The 14,809-nt window shown below is 41.5% G+C and overlaps 2 protein-coding genes across 12 annotated transcripts in view; one reads left to right on the forward strand and one right to left on the reverse strand.

Annotated features, from left to right (window-relative positions):
* GREB1L (GREB1 like retinoic acid receptor coactivator) overlaps positions 1-7,327 on the forward strand; it is a 144,189-nt gene extending 136,862 nt beyond the window's left edge. For all 8 annotated transcript variants that reach the window (XM_069779127.1, XM_069779128.1, XM_069779134.1 and 5 more), the window contains 4 exons: positions 166-307; positions 1,432-1,632; positions 2,789-2,927; positions 4,556-7,327. In XM_069779127.1, coding sequence (XP_069635228.1) covers positions 166-307; positions 1,432-1,632; positions 2,789-2,927; positions 4,556-4,719 — 646 coding nt within the window. In that variant the 3' untranslated portion in view covers positions 4,720-7,327. The remainder of the gene's footprint in view (positions 1-165; positions 308-1,431; positions 1,633-2,788; positions 2,928-4,555) is intronic.
* Positions 7,328-8,303: 976 nt separating this feature from the next.
* ESCO1 (establishment of sister chromatid cohesion N-acetyltransferase 1) overlaps positions 8,304-14,809 on the reverse strand; it is a 35,142-nt gene continuing 28,636 nt past the window's right edge. For 2 of the 4 annotated variants that reach the window (XM_069779135.1, XM_009926355.2), the window contains exons 10-12: positions 13,741-13,884; positions 12,632-12,819; positions 8,304-9,314 (exon numbers count right to left, since the gene is read on the reverse strand). In XM_069779135.1, the coding sequence (XP_069635236.1) occupies positions 9,167-9,314; positions 12,632-12,819; positions 13,741-13,884 (480 nt within the window). In that variant the 3' untranslated portion in view covers positions 8,304-9,166. Of the gene's footprint in view, positions 9,315-12,631; positions 12,820-13,740; positions 13,885-14,809 lie in introns of those variants that run through there. The other 2 variants (XM_069779136.1, XR_011323973.1) reach the window with 2 other exon arrangements.

A 14,809-nucleotide genomic window follows, 5' to 3' on the forward strand; every position in this document is an offset into this window, starting at 1 on the left:
TAAGTCTTCAGAGCTGCGTAGAGAATTTGTATAGGCACCATATCAGATGGTTTCCAGAAATCTCTGCTGAGCCCATTCCAGTGCATTTCAGCCATGGGTGTGTGAATGCTTGCTCACACACAGCAGCCACACAGCTGTTTTAGTGATCTTGTGTTTAATGTCTAGGTATTTCTGTGAAGATGTAGATTTTAATCTGCGGACAAACAGCAGCGGCCTGCTCATCTGCCGCTTCAACAACTACAGTGTCATGAAGAAACATATTCAGGTTGGAGGACAAAAGGACTTTGTCGTTAAGCCAAAAATCATGGTGAGTGTGGATGTATGCTCCGTTGTACATAATGGGTAAAATCAGGACCTGTTTCCCCTAGAAATAATGAATTCTCTAGCCTTTTAGATTTATTTTGTGCTTATTTGACATCTGACATTCATGGCCTACTCCGTGGTAGGGCTGCCACATCAGAAGTAGAAAATAGTAAATATTTTGCTAATTATAAATTACTAACAATAATCCTCCTAATCTATTAGAAGATGGACTGGGATTGGAAAGAGTTTGGTCTAGCTATTCAGTGGTATCTCTGACAGAGGAAGAATTTGCTGACATACACTCTGATCAAAAGCAGGCAAGTTGTACTGGACCTGGTTTTAAAAATTTTAGCACAGCCACTAGTTTCCGGTGTTTGCTGGTTTGTGATGACTTTCAGTCCTTGCACTTGCTGACAAAAAGAGACCTGAGGAATGTCACTGAAAATTGGGACCTTCTGAAATCCACCCAGGAAATCCAAGTATTTATAAAAATGGTGTAGGGATACCAAATATTTTATACAGTGTATGTTACAGCTGTGCCATAAATGGAGTTATATTTCAAAGGGTTGGTTTTAATCTAGGAATTTTATAGTTTGTGTTCCTGGTGGTTTTAAACACATCCCACACCATGTCTCTCTTAAAAACTCACCCCTGTATTTCAGATTTAACTGACTAAACCCCAGATTTGAGTATTTTGGGAGGTCATTTTCTGAATTTTCCTTTTCTTGTGATTGCAGTGGAATCTGTAGTGATGGACTGGCCTATGAGAAAACTCCATAGAAAACGTTTTCTGTGGATGACTCCACACAAGGAGGATGTCATTTCCTATACTGTCCAGGAGTAAGGCAGGATGAAGGGTGTTGTGACAATTTGAACTCCCTATTTTATGTCCCTTCTTTAGGCAAGCAGATACCCACAGAAGTACTTAGCAACCACAGAACAATTAATTAATTTACTTCTGTGCTGTGGTGCTATATCAAAATAGAGCTGGGATTTTTCATTCTTTCCCCCAGCTTTCTCTCTCTTCCTGCCCTGTCATGGTGATCCCTTCCCCAGCTAGAGGAACTCCTGCAGAGAAGATACACTGAGTAGGTGGGTTAAAAGGGGCTCCCCTTGGTTTCATTGCAGGTTTCGGACAGCCTGGCACCAATAATGCCTCTTCAGTACGTCTGTGCCCCTGACAGTGAGCATACATTGTTGGCAGCCCCATCTCAGTTCCTCCTGGAGAAATTTCTTCAACATGCGACATACAAACTCTTTCCGAAGGCCATTCGTAACTTCAAGAACCCGGTATTGGCCATTGACTGCTACCTGAACATCGGGCTTGAGGTACCAAATATTTGCAGGAGTAATGGGGACCATTAAATGTAAACCTTTATTTCAACATGTGTCTTGTTTTGAAAACCCTTTCTTTTATGAGCCCTCAGCATCAAGGGTAGAGTTTGAAGACTTTGGTCTCAAAAAGTGAGACCCTGCTGTCGGAGCTAAAGGCCCAACTCCACTGGAAGAGTTGGAAGTGTAGCCTCCTAGCTGGCTGGTGTGGCTAGAGACCAGAGGTCTGTGATAGATTGATGTGATCTGCAAAGGAATTGGGCATGTCTGTCTGAAATAATATTTCATATGAAGCAAAAACCTGAAAGTGATGCCATTCTTGACAGAACTTGGAGTACTGCTTAGCTGTCTGAACAAAAACTATCCACAAAATTTTTTAGATCACTGTCATACCCATACAGCCTTTTATCACCTGTGTTTGATTTGTCCTTGCAACAACCTTGTTTTGGCTAAGAGAGTTTCTGATATGACCCTTTTCTGGTGGCTTGCTTCGCTGAGGGACAAAGCTCATCTTTGTAATGCAGCTCTCGTTTTAGATGCTTTTCTCTTCATGAACCTGGGTTTCTAGGGAAACTAGTTTTTTGCAAGTATGTCTTAGATGTCTGTAGGTAAGGAGATCAGAATTTTTGAACCCATTGGTCAGTTTGAACTGGGTCTCAAGCAGGGTGAAAGTCTAACAGGGGTTTTGTTCTGACAAATTTTATGGAAGTCAGTGGCAGGATAGAGAAGAAACCCTTTGATACAGAGCAGCTATCGCGGCACTGAAACAGAGGAACTCAAGTTTCAGTGGTTTCAGTAGTCATGGAATTGCTTACTGTGTTTGACAAATGTATCCTTTATTAGAATAACCTAAATAATCTTAACAGTTGTTATAAGCAGGTAATTCACAGAGAAAAAGAAAATCAAACTGAATTACAGAGAGCCCTGAAATAACATATTGCAGACTTGGTGACCAAATCTGAATCTAGAAGTTTGTCCCTTGTGTTGTTTCCTAGGGGAAGTTTGCTCAATACTGCATTCTTGTTGGATTGTGTTTTTACCAGCACCAGCTAAATCACCTGTTATCACTAAGTTATATTCCATTCCACTTAAAGTCTTACTTAGGCATTTTCTAACACAGAAGTCCTTCCTTTCTTTTCCCCTTCTGTTTCAGGTGGCTATATGTTATATTAGTTCCCGCCCACACTCAGTCAACGTCAACTGCGAAGGGGTGTTCTTCAGTGGACTTCTGCTTTATCTCTGTGACTCCTTTGTTGGTGCAGACCTCCTTAAGCGGTTCAGGTTTCTGAAAGGTAATCTTATTGCTCTGCTGGGCATCCTGGGTGCTTTCCTGCCAAGTAATAGCATGGAGGAAAAGGGAAAGGTAGAGGAATAACCAGCTTCATTAAGCAGCTCCAATATTTTCACAGTTAGTGCTGCCATTGTTTTCAAAAGAAATAGATGGAGTGTATTATACACTTTTGGCAGTGTATAAAACTTCTGTTCCTGTTGATAATAAGTACAAGTAATTGAACATTTGCTAAGCTTTGATAAATTACATTCATTAAATTATTTTAAAGTGACATCAAATGGAAATAGGTGCAAAAAACCAAGAATACATGGAAATCAGTCAGTGAATCTTGCAGTCAGCAACTTGAGAGTTTAGAGCATAGGTGTTGCTGATGAAGACGAGAAATTCTGCTCTAGTAATCTGTCTATAATGGCAATAAATATTCAGTACTGTAGCTCGGGGCAGCTCTCAGCTGGAGGATGACGGGGTCTACCCCTGCCAGAACTTTATAAACCTTGTCAAAACTTTTCTTCATCTTTTTGTCTTAGTACTAACAAATAGCAAATTGCCATAGGTGTTCAGTAATGCTAAAGTGTGTTACAGAGCTCCAATGCATTTGTGGCGGCACGGCTGGGCCATTTCCCTCTTGTGCTGAGAGATGATAGTGCATGGGGAGGGGTGGGCAGTGGGGGTGACCCTGAGCCAGTCCCAAGAACTGCATTTCGGAGTTTGCTCCTGCACCCGCTTGCCCTCCCGGACAGCGCAGGAGCCGTGCAGGAAGGTGCAGCTGTGCAGCAGCCGTGGTGCATATGGTGCTGCCATCACCAAGCCCCCAGAGCTGATGTGGGCTGAATGCAGCCATAGGGGCCGCTTCCTTTGTTGTTTCTTTGGCAAGGGGCAGTTTCTTCACAAAAAACAGGCATGGATGCCTGGTAGGAAGGGTCTTCCCCTGCTCAAATCAAGCAGAGGAGGGATCTGAACCCGAGCCTTCCATGTATCAGGTGTGTGGGCTGGAGCACAGAACAGACAGAGCCCTGAAGGTGTCCAGGTCTCCTGCTCATTAAACAACTACACAGTCTGGTGGAAGGAAGCTTGCAAGTTTTTTAAGCCAGAGAAATTAGGAATTTGGTTTGTTACTCTTCTTACAGTGCTTTACCAAGGGGAGCTCTCATACTTAAGGAAATCATAGCCAACTTTCTCAAGAGTCAGTTATGAGACTGGTTTGGCTTAGTAGAATTTCATCATTGACCTTGTACAAACCCAAATGTCCCATGAAACAAAAAAAGTAGGCTTTATTCTTTTGGCATAATTATCAGTAGTGATAAAGGATCTTGGACTCAAGTTAACATTCTCTCTGCTACGGTTGATGATACTAACACCAGTCAGGCAGCAACGTCCTGCAATACAGAGCAGACCCACACCACGCTTGCTTCTCCCTGTCCGTGTCTTCCCACAAATGGACACATGCACCTCTGTCCCAGGGCTCACGGGACTGACCTGAGCCTAGGCAGGCTGCTTGTTGACAGACCCTTCTAATACTCTTTTTACCTACCAAGCAGCAGAGATTCCTTTAAAATATCTTAGGAAAAGGAATGAAGGAAATAGAGTTGTTACTGTACTCTAAGAATCTAACATGCTTTTCAATTGAAGGTGCCACCCTGTGTGTCATATGTCAAGACAGAAGCTCATTACGACAGACGATAGTCCGGTTGGAGTTGGAAGATGAGTGGCAGTTCCGACTTCGCGATGAATTTCAAACCGCTAACAGTAGTGATGACAAACCACTCTATTTTCTTACTGGACGCCATATATAAGCTTCGCTAAGACACCGCTAACAAAGAAAAAAAAGAACTTCTTTTTTAAAAAAAAGTACAATCACTGTGGAGCAAAGTGCAACCGATATTTATCTAGACTGCTCTAAAGGATTCCCCACAATTCTGAAGTAGGCTTTATTCCTAGGGTAAAATTACCACATCAGTTACAATTTAAAGGATCCTGGATTCCGGTTATTTTCACATCAGTCACAACTACTGACACTAATCACACAGCCCAAGCTGTAGGATGTAGGAAGAGGATGTAATTTGGTTGAAGAATCCTTTTTATATTCAGCTGAGCTAGGGGAAGAAGCTGCTCTCAGCAGCTGCTAGCTTGAATGCGTTACATGAAGCGCAACCCAGCATGTGGAATTTATTGAAGATGTGTGGAGGAGAGCCCACCGTGTCTCTTCAGCTCTGTACTGTGGTACAGGAATACTCAGGGGTTTGAAACTACAATATAACATAGATATTTGTATTAAAAGGAATAGTCTTGTTCTCTGTGCAGTGTTAGTTTTAAATTTGTAATTGTGTATGTATTGAAACTGTCTTTGGCAAAATTTCCACAGGTGTTCAAAGTTTACCACTTAAGCCTGAACAAATCAGCTAATGCATGGCAGGCACTGTGCACCCAGGTTCTCCCAGCACCATTATTTCACCCCATTAGGCACCACCTCCTCGACTCCAGGGACAAAGCAAAAGGCTTCAGGTAGATTCTCTCTCCTCAGTTAGAGGCCAGAACAACTTGCCAGCAAATCACCTTCAGTTTCTCACTCTCATCAGAGTTTTGAAAACCTGTGGTCCATCCTCTTTTGCATATGGAAATGAGTCCTACTGTATGTCCAGTGCCTTTGTGGTGGGCCGTATGCAACTTACTCTCCGTGTCCTTTTCACTCAACTCCAGTTGGCTGCAGAGCTGAGGTTAGGTCTGTCAAGTCATACCTGTGTGTGAAGCAACATACCAAAAAATGTGCAGGAGGGCAATGATGCCCGAGCTGGACCTGAGGGAAAGAGAAGGTATTTTGCAGTAGCTCCGGGGGGAGGGCAGGGGAGAAGTCCCAGGGCACTGGGACTGCTCAGGAGAGACTCTGTCCAGCAGCAAAGATCTTTGAATGCATCACCTAACACTGTCAGCCCTTTAGTTTTTGATTAACCTCTGTAAATATTGGTCGTAGAGGTAGCTGCACATTGTTCTACTTACAAGCATGTCACTGATCCTTGTTAAGTTGTTCCAGAATGAACTCAGTGCAGTAGCAGTTGGTTGTCAGGGTTAAATTGTAGCAGTATTCTCTTCTACTCATGCAGTTAGCATGGGTTACCCCACTGAGGTTTCCATACAAAAAAATATAATAATCTTCCTGCACCTCGTGACCCCTTTGTTAAAAAGACAAATGCAGCATATTCTTAAAAGCGATTCAGGAATATCAGTTTACTCCCCAAAAAGCAATGAAATTAACATGTCTTTGTACTTGAGCTGTGACTCATTGGAGAAGGACCTGCCAAAGCTGCATTTTTTTTTTATGCATAGTGTTAATTGAGCAACTTTTTTTATCTTGTGAAAAGAGATGTTTACAGATGAAAAAACATAATATATTCGACAAAGGCTAAAGGAAAATGGTTTGCATATGTCTGTGTTAATGTAGCTTAATTCTGATGCTGTAAATTTAGCAAATTTCAGATAGAACAACCCATTTCTGTAAATCTATTTTTTGTTTTCCTTCAGACACAACCTGCCTTATCTATTTTAACACTTGGAAGAAGTAGGGACATAACGGATGCTTCTTGAAGCTTTTGATGCACACCTTGAATGTATTCCAGTAGTTCTGGTTTTGCCAGAAGGGCTTGAGGCCAACCCTGAGTCTTAGCATGGTGTAGAAGTTTCAGGTATTACATGTTCAAAAATGGTTTCCTTTTTGTTTGTGTATGTGATGTTTGCACTAAGTTCTTAAAACTCCAGGTGCTGAGGCTACTGCGAGGAGCTAACTCTCTGGTGAAGCAGTGCTAAATTGTCCTGAAGGTTGAGAATGCAGTCAGAAAGTCAGCGTATTTGCCTGTCTTGACCATTTTTGAACCCATTTCTTTAACTCTGGTGCGAAAGGAAGGAGTTTCAGTCACAGTTTGGCCAAAGCACACTAAACCAGCTCAGAAGGTGTAGGCCTGTCCCCACCAAACACTTTAACTGGCTGCCTGTGAATTCCTGGGAAGGAGACCATTGTCAGACATCTAGAGTATTGCTGTTCCATTTTGGTTTCAAGCCTCACCATCAAGGCCATTCTTATGAATGTATTCAACTGGCCAGCGTTATATTTTACCTGTAGCTGTTCTTGTCTATTCACAGGTTAAATTTGAATGTAAACTAAGATTTAAAGAATCATATGCAGATGCTTTTTGCTTAACTTATGTAATTGCTTTTTGTGACTTTTGGAAGGAGGTTAAAAATGTTGCTTTCCTAGTGTAAAGTTTTCTTAACCAAAAACTTGGTGAATTTAGCTTCACTAGTCAGTCTACCTCATGTTATTGTTTATGAACTGAAACTGTCTGATGTTGTGGCTATGGTATGTTTATAATGTGCTTTCATTAAATTTGAATATATTAAGTTACCATTTAAGACTGCCTCTCTCTCAGCTGGTATTTTGTGCAGGGCATGCCCTTTCTGTCTCTCTTCACACACAACAGTGCTTGCCCCTGAGAAACCCACCTCGGGCTGCTAACATGAATCCCATGTATTGATTTTACGGAGTTAGCTCTGTGTGCTGCCAGTGCCGGAGATCTTTCCAGCTGGGTACCTGTGACCTGGGAGAGTAGCTTTGTTTCAAACAGATGACAGGGGGAGGCAGACAAGCTGTAAATACCAACTTTTAGCCCCCTTAACTATAAGGAGTTGGAAAATGGGCTTGGGTCTGGCCATGCTTCAGTGTTGCTCAGGCAAGAACTTCAGAGCAGCAGCAGCAGGACCTCCGCACTTCTTGCTTTCCGACCCCACCAGCAAGGATCACCTTTAGCTTTTCTGTGAACCCACATCACTTTTTTGACATGGCCCTTTGCAGTCCACTCACCATCCCCTTGAAAATCACAAGTTGCAGCTTGCAAACAGCAGCCTCTACAGACCTGAATTCACCACCTGTCAGCTACTTCAGTTTTAAGTACTCTGAGTAATGTTCCAGAGGTGGTGTGAGTTCCTTGCTTTAGCGCTAGACCAAGCTAAGGACAGCACAATACAAACAAGTGTATCCTAACTGCACACCATAGATTCCAAAATTAAAAAAAAAAACCATAATTTTAAATTTAATTAAATCTTTCCCAACTTAAATTAAGGTTTTAAGCTGTTATTCAAGGCTGAAGGCATCACCCCTCACCTGACTGCAAATGCTGCATCAGGATGTTATGAATCTGGAGCTACAGGAGAGCTGACCCTTGGGGGGGTCAATGCAAATGCATTGTCACAAAAGGAATTCTGACCCCAGGCAGGCAGGAATGCAGCGATGGTGTTCTCCAGAGCCTGCCGTTAGCCACTGTGGTGATACTTCACATGCAAAAGTATGAAATATTCAAAAGATTCATTCACACTTAGTGTCAATACAGAGTAACTTTAAAAAAGCTATCAAGTATTTTATTTTTAATCTATCTACATTATGTACAGATCAAGAAAGGCCACAGCAGTTTTTCAACATACAAACCCTTTAAAAGAGGAGAGATTTATGAAGGAGCGACAAGTATCAAAGTGAAGTCCACTAACAAAGGTATATACTCAGTACAGTACTTGAAGAAAAATGATGAGCGAGCACACCAGTCCTCAGGGTCTGCATTCCACCTTTTACTCTGCAACTAATCTGGGGGAGCAGGGGAGAGGGGTAGAACAAGTTTCCAACGCTGCCAACACTGAGTAGACTCCCTTACACCTCATAGCGCCCAGAACGTGCCCCAGACACCACCATACAGTCTGTGAGGGTGGTTGCCCCCAACTGCACTGTAACGCTTCTTGCCTCAATGTACTTGAGCACAGCCTTGAACTCTGTCAAGCAAGCAGCCGTTAGCGGCCTCACCCAGCTGCTGGGATTGGCAGTAGGAGATCAGCGTTACAGTACCGAGAAGCACTGGTATATCACCATGTTAAGAACTTCAGGATGTACTCGTCAGCGAGACTAGAGTCTTTGCATCAGCTTACAGTCCACTATATGAACAAGTTTCTGCTGCATGTAAACATGACTAACTAGATAAAATACAATCAAACTTTTGTAAAAGTTAATAAAATATCTTTCTTTTAAAAAAACAAAAAGTTAGCCTATTACTGCATTGTTTACAATTTTAATAAAATAGCACAACCTTTTGGTTGTTACCAGTCCTGAGTTCACTGTAATAAAAATGGCCCTGGCTTCTGCTGAACGTCTGCACCCACTCGTGTTTTGGCAGAAGTCTCCCCATAAAAACTGAATTCCTTCAGGAGCAGTTAAGTCTGGTGCTGTCCGTTGAGGAAGTTGTATACCAGGAACTGGCCGGTGCCACAGTACTGCGTTGCAAAGAGTTTTCCATCAGGAGTGGGGTCAGAGAAAGCAATTTCTTCTTTACTTAAGTATGAGCCATATATGAAGTTACTCCTGTTTAAAAGGGGGGGGGAAGAAAGAAAAATAAACAGATAATTACTCTCAGGGGAATAATGTAAAAATATTTATGCTATGAGGCCACAAACCATTAATTATGTGGCACAGACATTCAAAAGGAAGCAGCTCTATTAGGAGGCGATGGCTCTATTTATATGAGCTATCTCCTCCTTCCAAATGATAAGGAGGATCACTTGTTCTGGGAGGGTTTCTATGAAGTTTTGGTATTTTAGAAGATGCCAGGTCCTGCACTTGGGTCACAGCAACCCCATGCAGCGCTACAGGGTTGGGGAAGAGTGGCTGGAAAGCCGCCCAGCAGAGAAAGACCTGGGGGTGCTGGTTGGCAGCTGGCTGAATATGAGCCAGCAGTGTGCCCAGGTGGCCAAGAAGGCCAACGGCATCCTGGCCTGTATCAGAAATAGTGTGGCCAGCAGGAGCAGGGAGGTGATTGTTCCCCTGTATTTGGCACTGGTGAGGCCGCACCTTGAGTGCTGTGTTCAGTTTTGGGCCCCCACTACAGGAAAGATATTGAGGTGTTGGAGCATGTCCAGAGAGGGGCAATGAAGCTGGTGAAGGGTCTAGAGAGCAAGTCTTACGAGAAGCAGCTGAGGGGACTGGAGTTGTTTAGTCTGGAGAAAAGGAGGCTGAGGGGAGACCTTATCACTCTCTACAACTACCTGAAGGGGGGTTGTAGTGAGGTGGGGGCTGGTCCCTTCTGTCAGGAAGCTGGTGATGATAGGATGAGAGGAAATGGCCTCAAGTTGCAGCAGGGGAGGTTTAGATTGGATATTAGAAAAAATTCCTTTACTGAAAGGGTTGTCAGTCATTGGAAGAGGCTGCCCAGGGAAGTGGTTGAGTCACCATCCCTGGAGGTGTTCAAAAAGCACATGAACAAGGCACTTCAGGACATGGTTTAGTGGGCGTGGTTGATGGTTGGACTCGATGATCTTAAAGGTCTTTTCCAACCTAAATGATTCTATGATTCCATGTTCATACAGGGAAACTACTTGCAAGCTGGATTAAGAGTTCAATTTCAGAGTTTTTAAAAAAGAAAGAAGTTTGAATTCATTCCAACTATTTCTTCATAGAAAAGACACTGCTAGGACTATGACTACAATCACTAGGAATGAAAACATAAGCTACAAACAAGTTCGGGTGCTTATAGAGGGGGCTGAAAGGACCTGATGAAATTTCAAGTTCCTGGTTTGAAAAAAAAAAAAATTTACATTTAGATGAGAGCACATCTTGGATTCATTTAGAACAACCAAGAACACAACCTCAAGGCATAATTCATAAGTGATACACTGTCAGTAACAATTACATGAAAAGGAAAATTCAATTTGCTTAACAACTTCATAAAAAGTATTTTAGGTATGTTTTATTCTTATCTGAAGAAAGAGGAGAGAAAGGATACCATTGTACTTTTCTGGATGGCTATGTGAGCAAATTTAGAAAATTGATCTCAGGCTTTAAGACCTCGATCAGGGAAGGAGGAGGTAGCATTTATGCTTGGAAACAGAAGAAACTCCCATTAAAGTTAAGTTTTTTAATTCCTATAAAATAAACTTGCTTGTACTTGCAGAGCAAGTATGAACTTCGATCATACGGACATCTCCGTTAAATCTTGAGGAAAAGACAATAGGAACAAAATCCTTTTTAATTATTACCAGCTGTCTTCCCTTCTCTTTACTGTATTTAGGAAGATGATTTTGCAAGGTTCTTAAGACTGACTGACCAGGTTTTTGCAACTCCAGGTCAGCTGTGAAAGCTTGAGTGAAACGGAGCAGACATTCTCAAAATGGACTTAAAAGTCTGCTAGGGTGCCTTCAACATTTTGAAGTGACGATTTAGCTGGTGACCAGAATCATCCTGTTCAAACTACCTTTTGCTATGAAAGACATTTAGGTTGAAGTTTCACTGGCAGTTGAGCAGATCTAACTGCTCACTGCCATCAAAAAGCAAGTCTCACTCCTTTCCTTTGCCTTCTGCAACTTTCTGGGCTCCCTTGTTTACACCAACTCTAGAGCTCATCAGACCTTTCCACAAGCCAACTGAGCACCAGAACAACACAAAGCTCTTTTTGGTGCGCCTGTTTCCTATGAACATAGCAATGAGCAAATGGAGGCCAAAGAAGCACCAGAGCACAGCAAAAGGTAAGATGCAGTGCAGGGCTGAGAGGAAAACAGACCTCTTCTCGCTAGCTGCAACAAACCATTAATATTGATTCTGAAGATCCTTTAGAGCTGTAACTGAGGGAGCGATTCCAGCATCACTTTGCAGAAGAAATCTTTCCTTTAGAAATAGTTTATAGGAAGCTACTGAATACACAGTTAAAAATCAGCCAAAAATAAAACTAAAGCATCAAGTTAACTTGCTTATCTGAATACAGCTTTACAGTCGGTACTTCAGACAGAACATGATCTGATAAGAACCTTCTAGTTGCTGCACCAGCCAGGCAAGACGCATTCTGCAGAGCAGAATAGCTCTGCTAGGCTTTCCAAATACCCAAGAGGGTGAGGATCGGCAGACACAGCAGTACCTGTGCCACAAACTCCAACAAGATGGGTCTAGCCAGGCACGTAGCACAAACCTGACAACCCAGGAGTAATAAGATTTGGGTGGTTCTTGGCATTACTCTGAACAGGCTTTTAAACTTCTAGGCAATGTCACTGGAAGAAACCTACAGTTTGAAGATTCAACATGTTTAACAGTTATCTAAACAGTAGCGCGGATGTTTGAGTCCTTTTATGGATCTAGCACTTAGCATTCAGCTGAACACACTCATCATCAGCTATTAGAGCTCCACGGAAATTGAAAATATCTCAAAAGGCTCAGTGAACCCGAGTAAAGCAAAAATAAAAAATACAGTTGGAAGCCACCAGACTATATCAAATAGTTCGGTATACTCATCACTGTTCTCTCCCCCTTACTACCTCTAAGGAATGGACATTCAGTCAATGGTTAGGTCCCAGTCCTTAATGCTTGGGTAATCTCACACTTTGACCAAAGACAGTCTCATTTCCTTCCCTCATAATTACCTCAGAGGAATTTACCCAAGCCCATTGGCATTCTGCTAGGGTGACTCATTACAACTGCACTTAGCAGAAAGATTTCTGTTAAAGACAAGCTATTGCAGAACACCGACGTTGGTTATTGAACTCCACATAATACTCGAACTGTCAACTGTGCTCAGATCTACATCCCCAATATCACCAGCAGCTTAAAAGTACAAGCTTGAGACACACAAAGCCATAAATGTCTTGGACTGAGTTCTACCTAAAACACATGTAACTGAGGAACTTTGTTTATATTACCTAAGACACTCTATCATCCGAGAAGCAATCTTCTTTCGACGCATCATGCTGAATACCCATATTCGACTAATGCCACAAATAGCAGGTTCTGGAGAAGTTGAACAGCACCATGCTTTCTGTCTTTCAAATATGACTTTCTCGTTTTCTGAACTGACTTCTGGAACCTTCTCTTCTATAACTCTGTAGCCCTGCAAGTGATGTAAAAAATATTTGTCACTTCATAAAAGCATCACTAATGACTAAATAAAATAATTCTTGCGTAGTTTTTCAGTTAAACATACTTACTTGCTAAAATGCCTTGCCAAAAAGACTGCATATTTATGTCTCATTTAATTTCTCTTAACAATTTCAAAATTGGAACAGATGATAAAAGAATAAACCAAAAAACCCTGTAAAGCTTATCTGATTTAAAATAACAGCAACAAATAATCCAATTCTTATTACCATCTGTATTAAAGTGTTTGCATCAATTTCTCTGACTTTGACTAAGATTGTTTTGCTTCTTGTCTGCTACTCCCAAGGGACAATAGAAAACACCACAGTTTACAAGGCAACAGACAGAATATGTGACAAAGTTCTGACATCAGTTTTTAGTACTGCAACTGGCAGTATGGCTTCTTGTCCTGCTCTCCACTGCACAGTTCTGCCCTCCGCTTCCGTTTTCTGTGGAGCTGTTTGACCCTGCGGTGATTCAACTCAAATCCTATAGAGTACGCACTTTTTCATCCATGTTGGATTTCTGCCAGGCAGGAAGTTGAATCTGCTTGTCAACAAGCAAGAGGAGAGCCAAAGCTAGCATAAGAATAGCAGAAAAAGAAAAATTCCACCCTTCAGCTGCAGCAAGCAAGTTCTTAGATGAGCAGGTCTTAGCCACGTATGATACCGTACATGTGTCTCAGCTCAGTGTCAACTATACAAAAACGAGTAACTACATTTCAGAATGGTCTGCCACCAAAAGTCTCTTCATTTCTGGAAAAGGCAAACATGGAATACTTATTTGCTAAATGGGTAGACTTAAACTCCAAGATAATTCTATAGTTTCAGAATGTCTGAAGAACAGAGTCACTAAGCACTGACACAGATTGCCTTTCTCCAATTCAATCACTTACCCACTGGATATGTTCAGCAATTAAACAGCCGATAACTTTTTTGTCATTAGAAATAAAAAGAAGAGTTTTAGTTCTAGAGTAACACATGAGTGGAGCTTGCTGAAATCCCAAGTCATTGTCTACCATTTCTCTAATTTCTTCAACCTGTCAAAATAAGTTTAAATGCTGCATAAGAAACACATGTAAATACACGTTTGTATAAATTTACATAAAAATTACAGATCTGTAAAAATGCACTAAGGCATCTACAACACTGAAAGCTATTCCAGAAGTCAGGGATCATTCTAAGTGACCTGCAACACATTGGTCCACATAAACATTCCTTAAATAATACTTGGCCGGAAATAGGAAGAGTAGGGACCTCTAAGTCAGCTTCCATTAAGTCAAAACTTCAATTAGGCAAAGGCTAATAGAGAGAATGCAGATAATCAAAGTGTGGACTCTGATATTCTAGAAGTAAATGAGCTCAGTAGCTCAGTTAAAGGTTTCCTGTCTGTTATTTTTAAAGTCTTGAAAGAACTAATCCATTAAGGGTTCTAAGCAGATGATAGCAAGCACAGTGCCAAGGCGGCTAGAAAATATATGCATTTATTGTAAAGGAATGAATAACTGTTGTCTCTTTCCTCAAGCTTTCTGCTCTTCCATTAGCTTTGCAAAGAGTAACTGAAACTAAAAATAAAATTTTTAGTTAATATTAGCAAATTTAGAAGAAATATATAAACTCCAGCATGAATGTGAACAAAAGCTTATGCATGAGCTGAGATTTTACTGGGGGATTCTTGTACCTACAACTGGGCATTGAAACAGCCTCTATCACCCCTCTGTCATCTCACATGAGACAGAAATAAGGTAGCTTTTCCTATGTGGTGCATTAAATTGCATAAGCTTCTTTAATGCATGTTGTAGTTACATTAGTTAAAGCAAAACTAGAATTACTGATGCTATGAATATATGAAGTTAGCACTGATCACATGGAAATTGTGATAAAAAAAAAGCTTTTAAAATAACTTTTAAAAGGCATGGTATCAGTTACTCTCTACTTTCTCATCTAACCTTCAGGTACCAGTCT

Source organism: Haliaeetus albicilla, chromosome 3 (assembly GCF_947461875.1).
Source record: "Haliaeetus albicilla chromosome 3, bHalAlb1.1, whole genome shotgun sequence".
In the NCBI taxonomy this organism is placed as follows: domain Eukaryota; kingdom Metazoa; phylum Chordata; class Aves; order Accipitriformes; family Accipitridae; genus Haliaeetus; species Haliaeetus albicilla.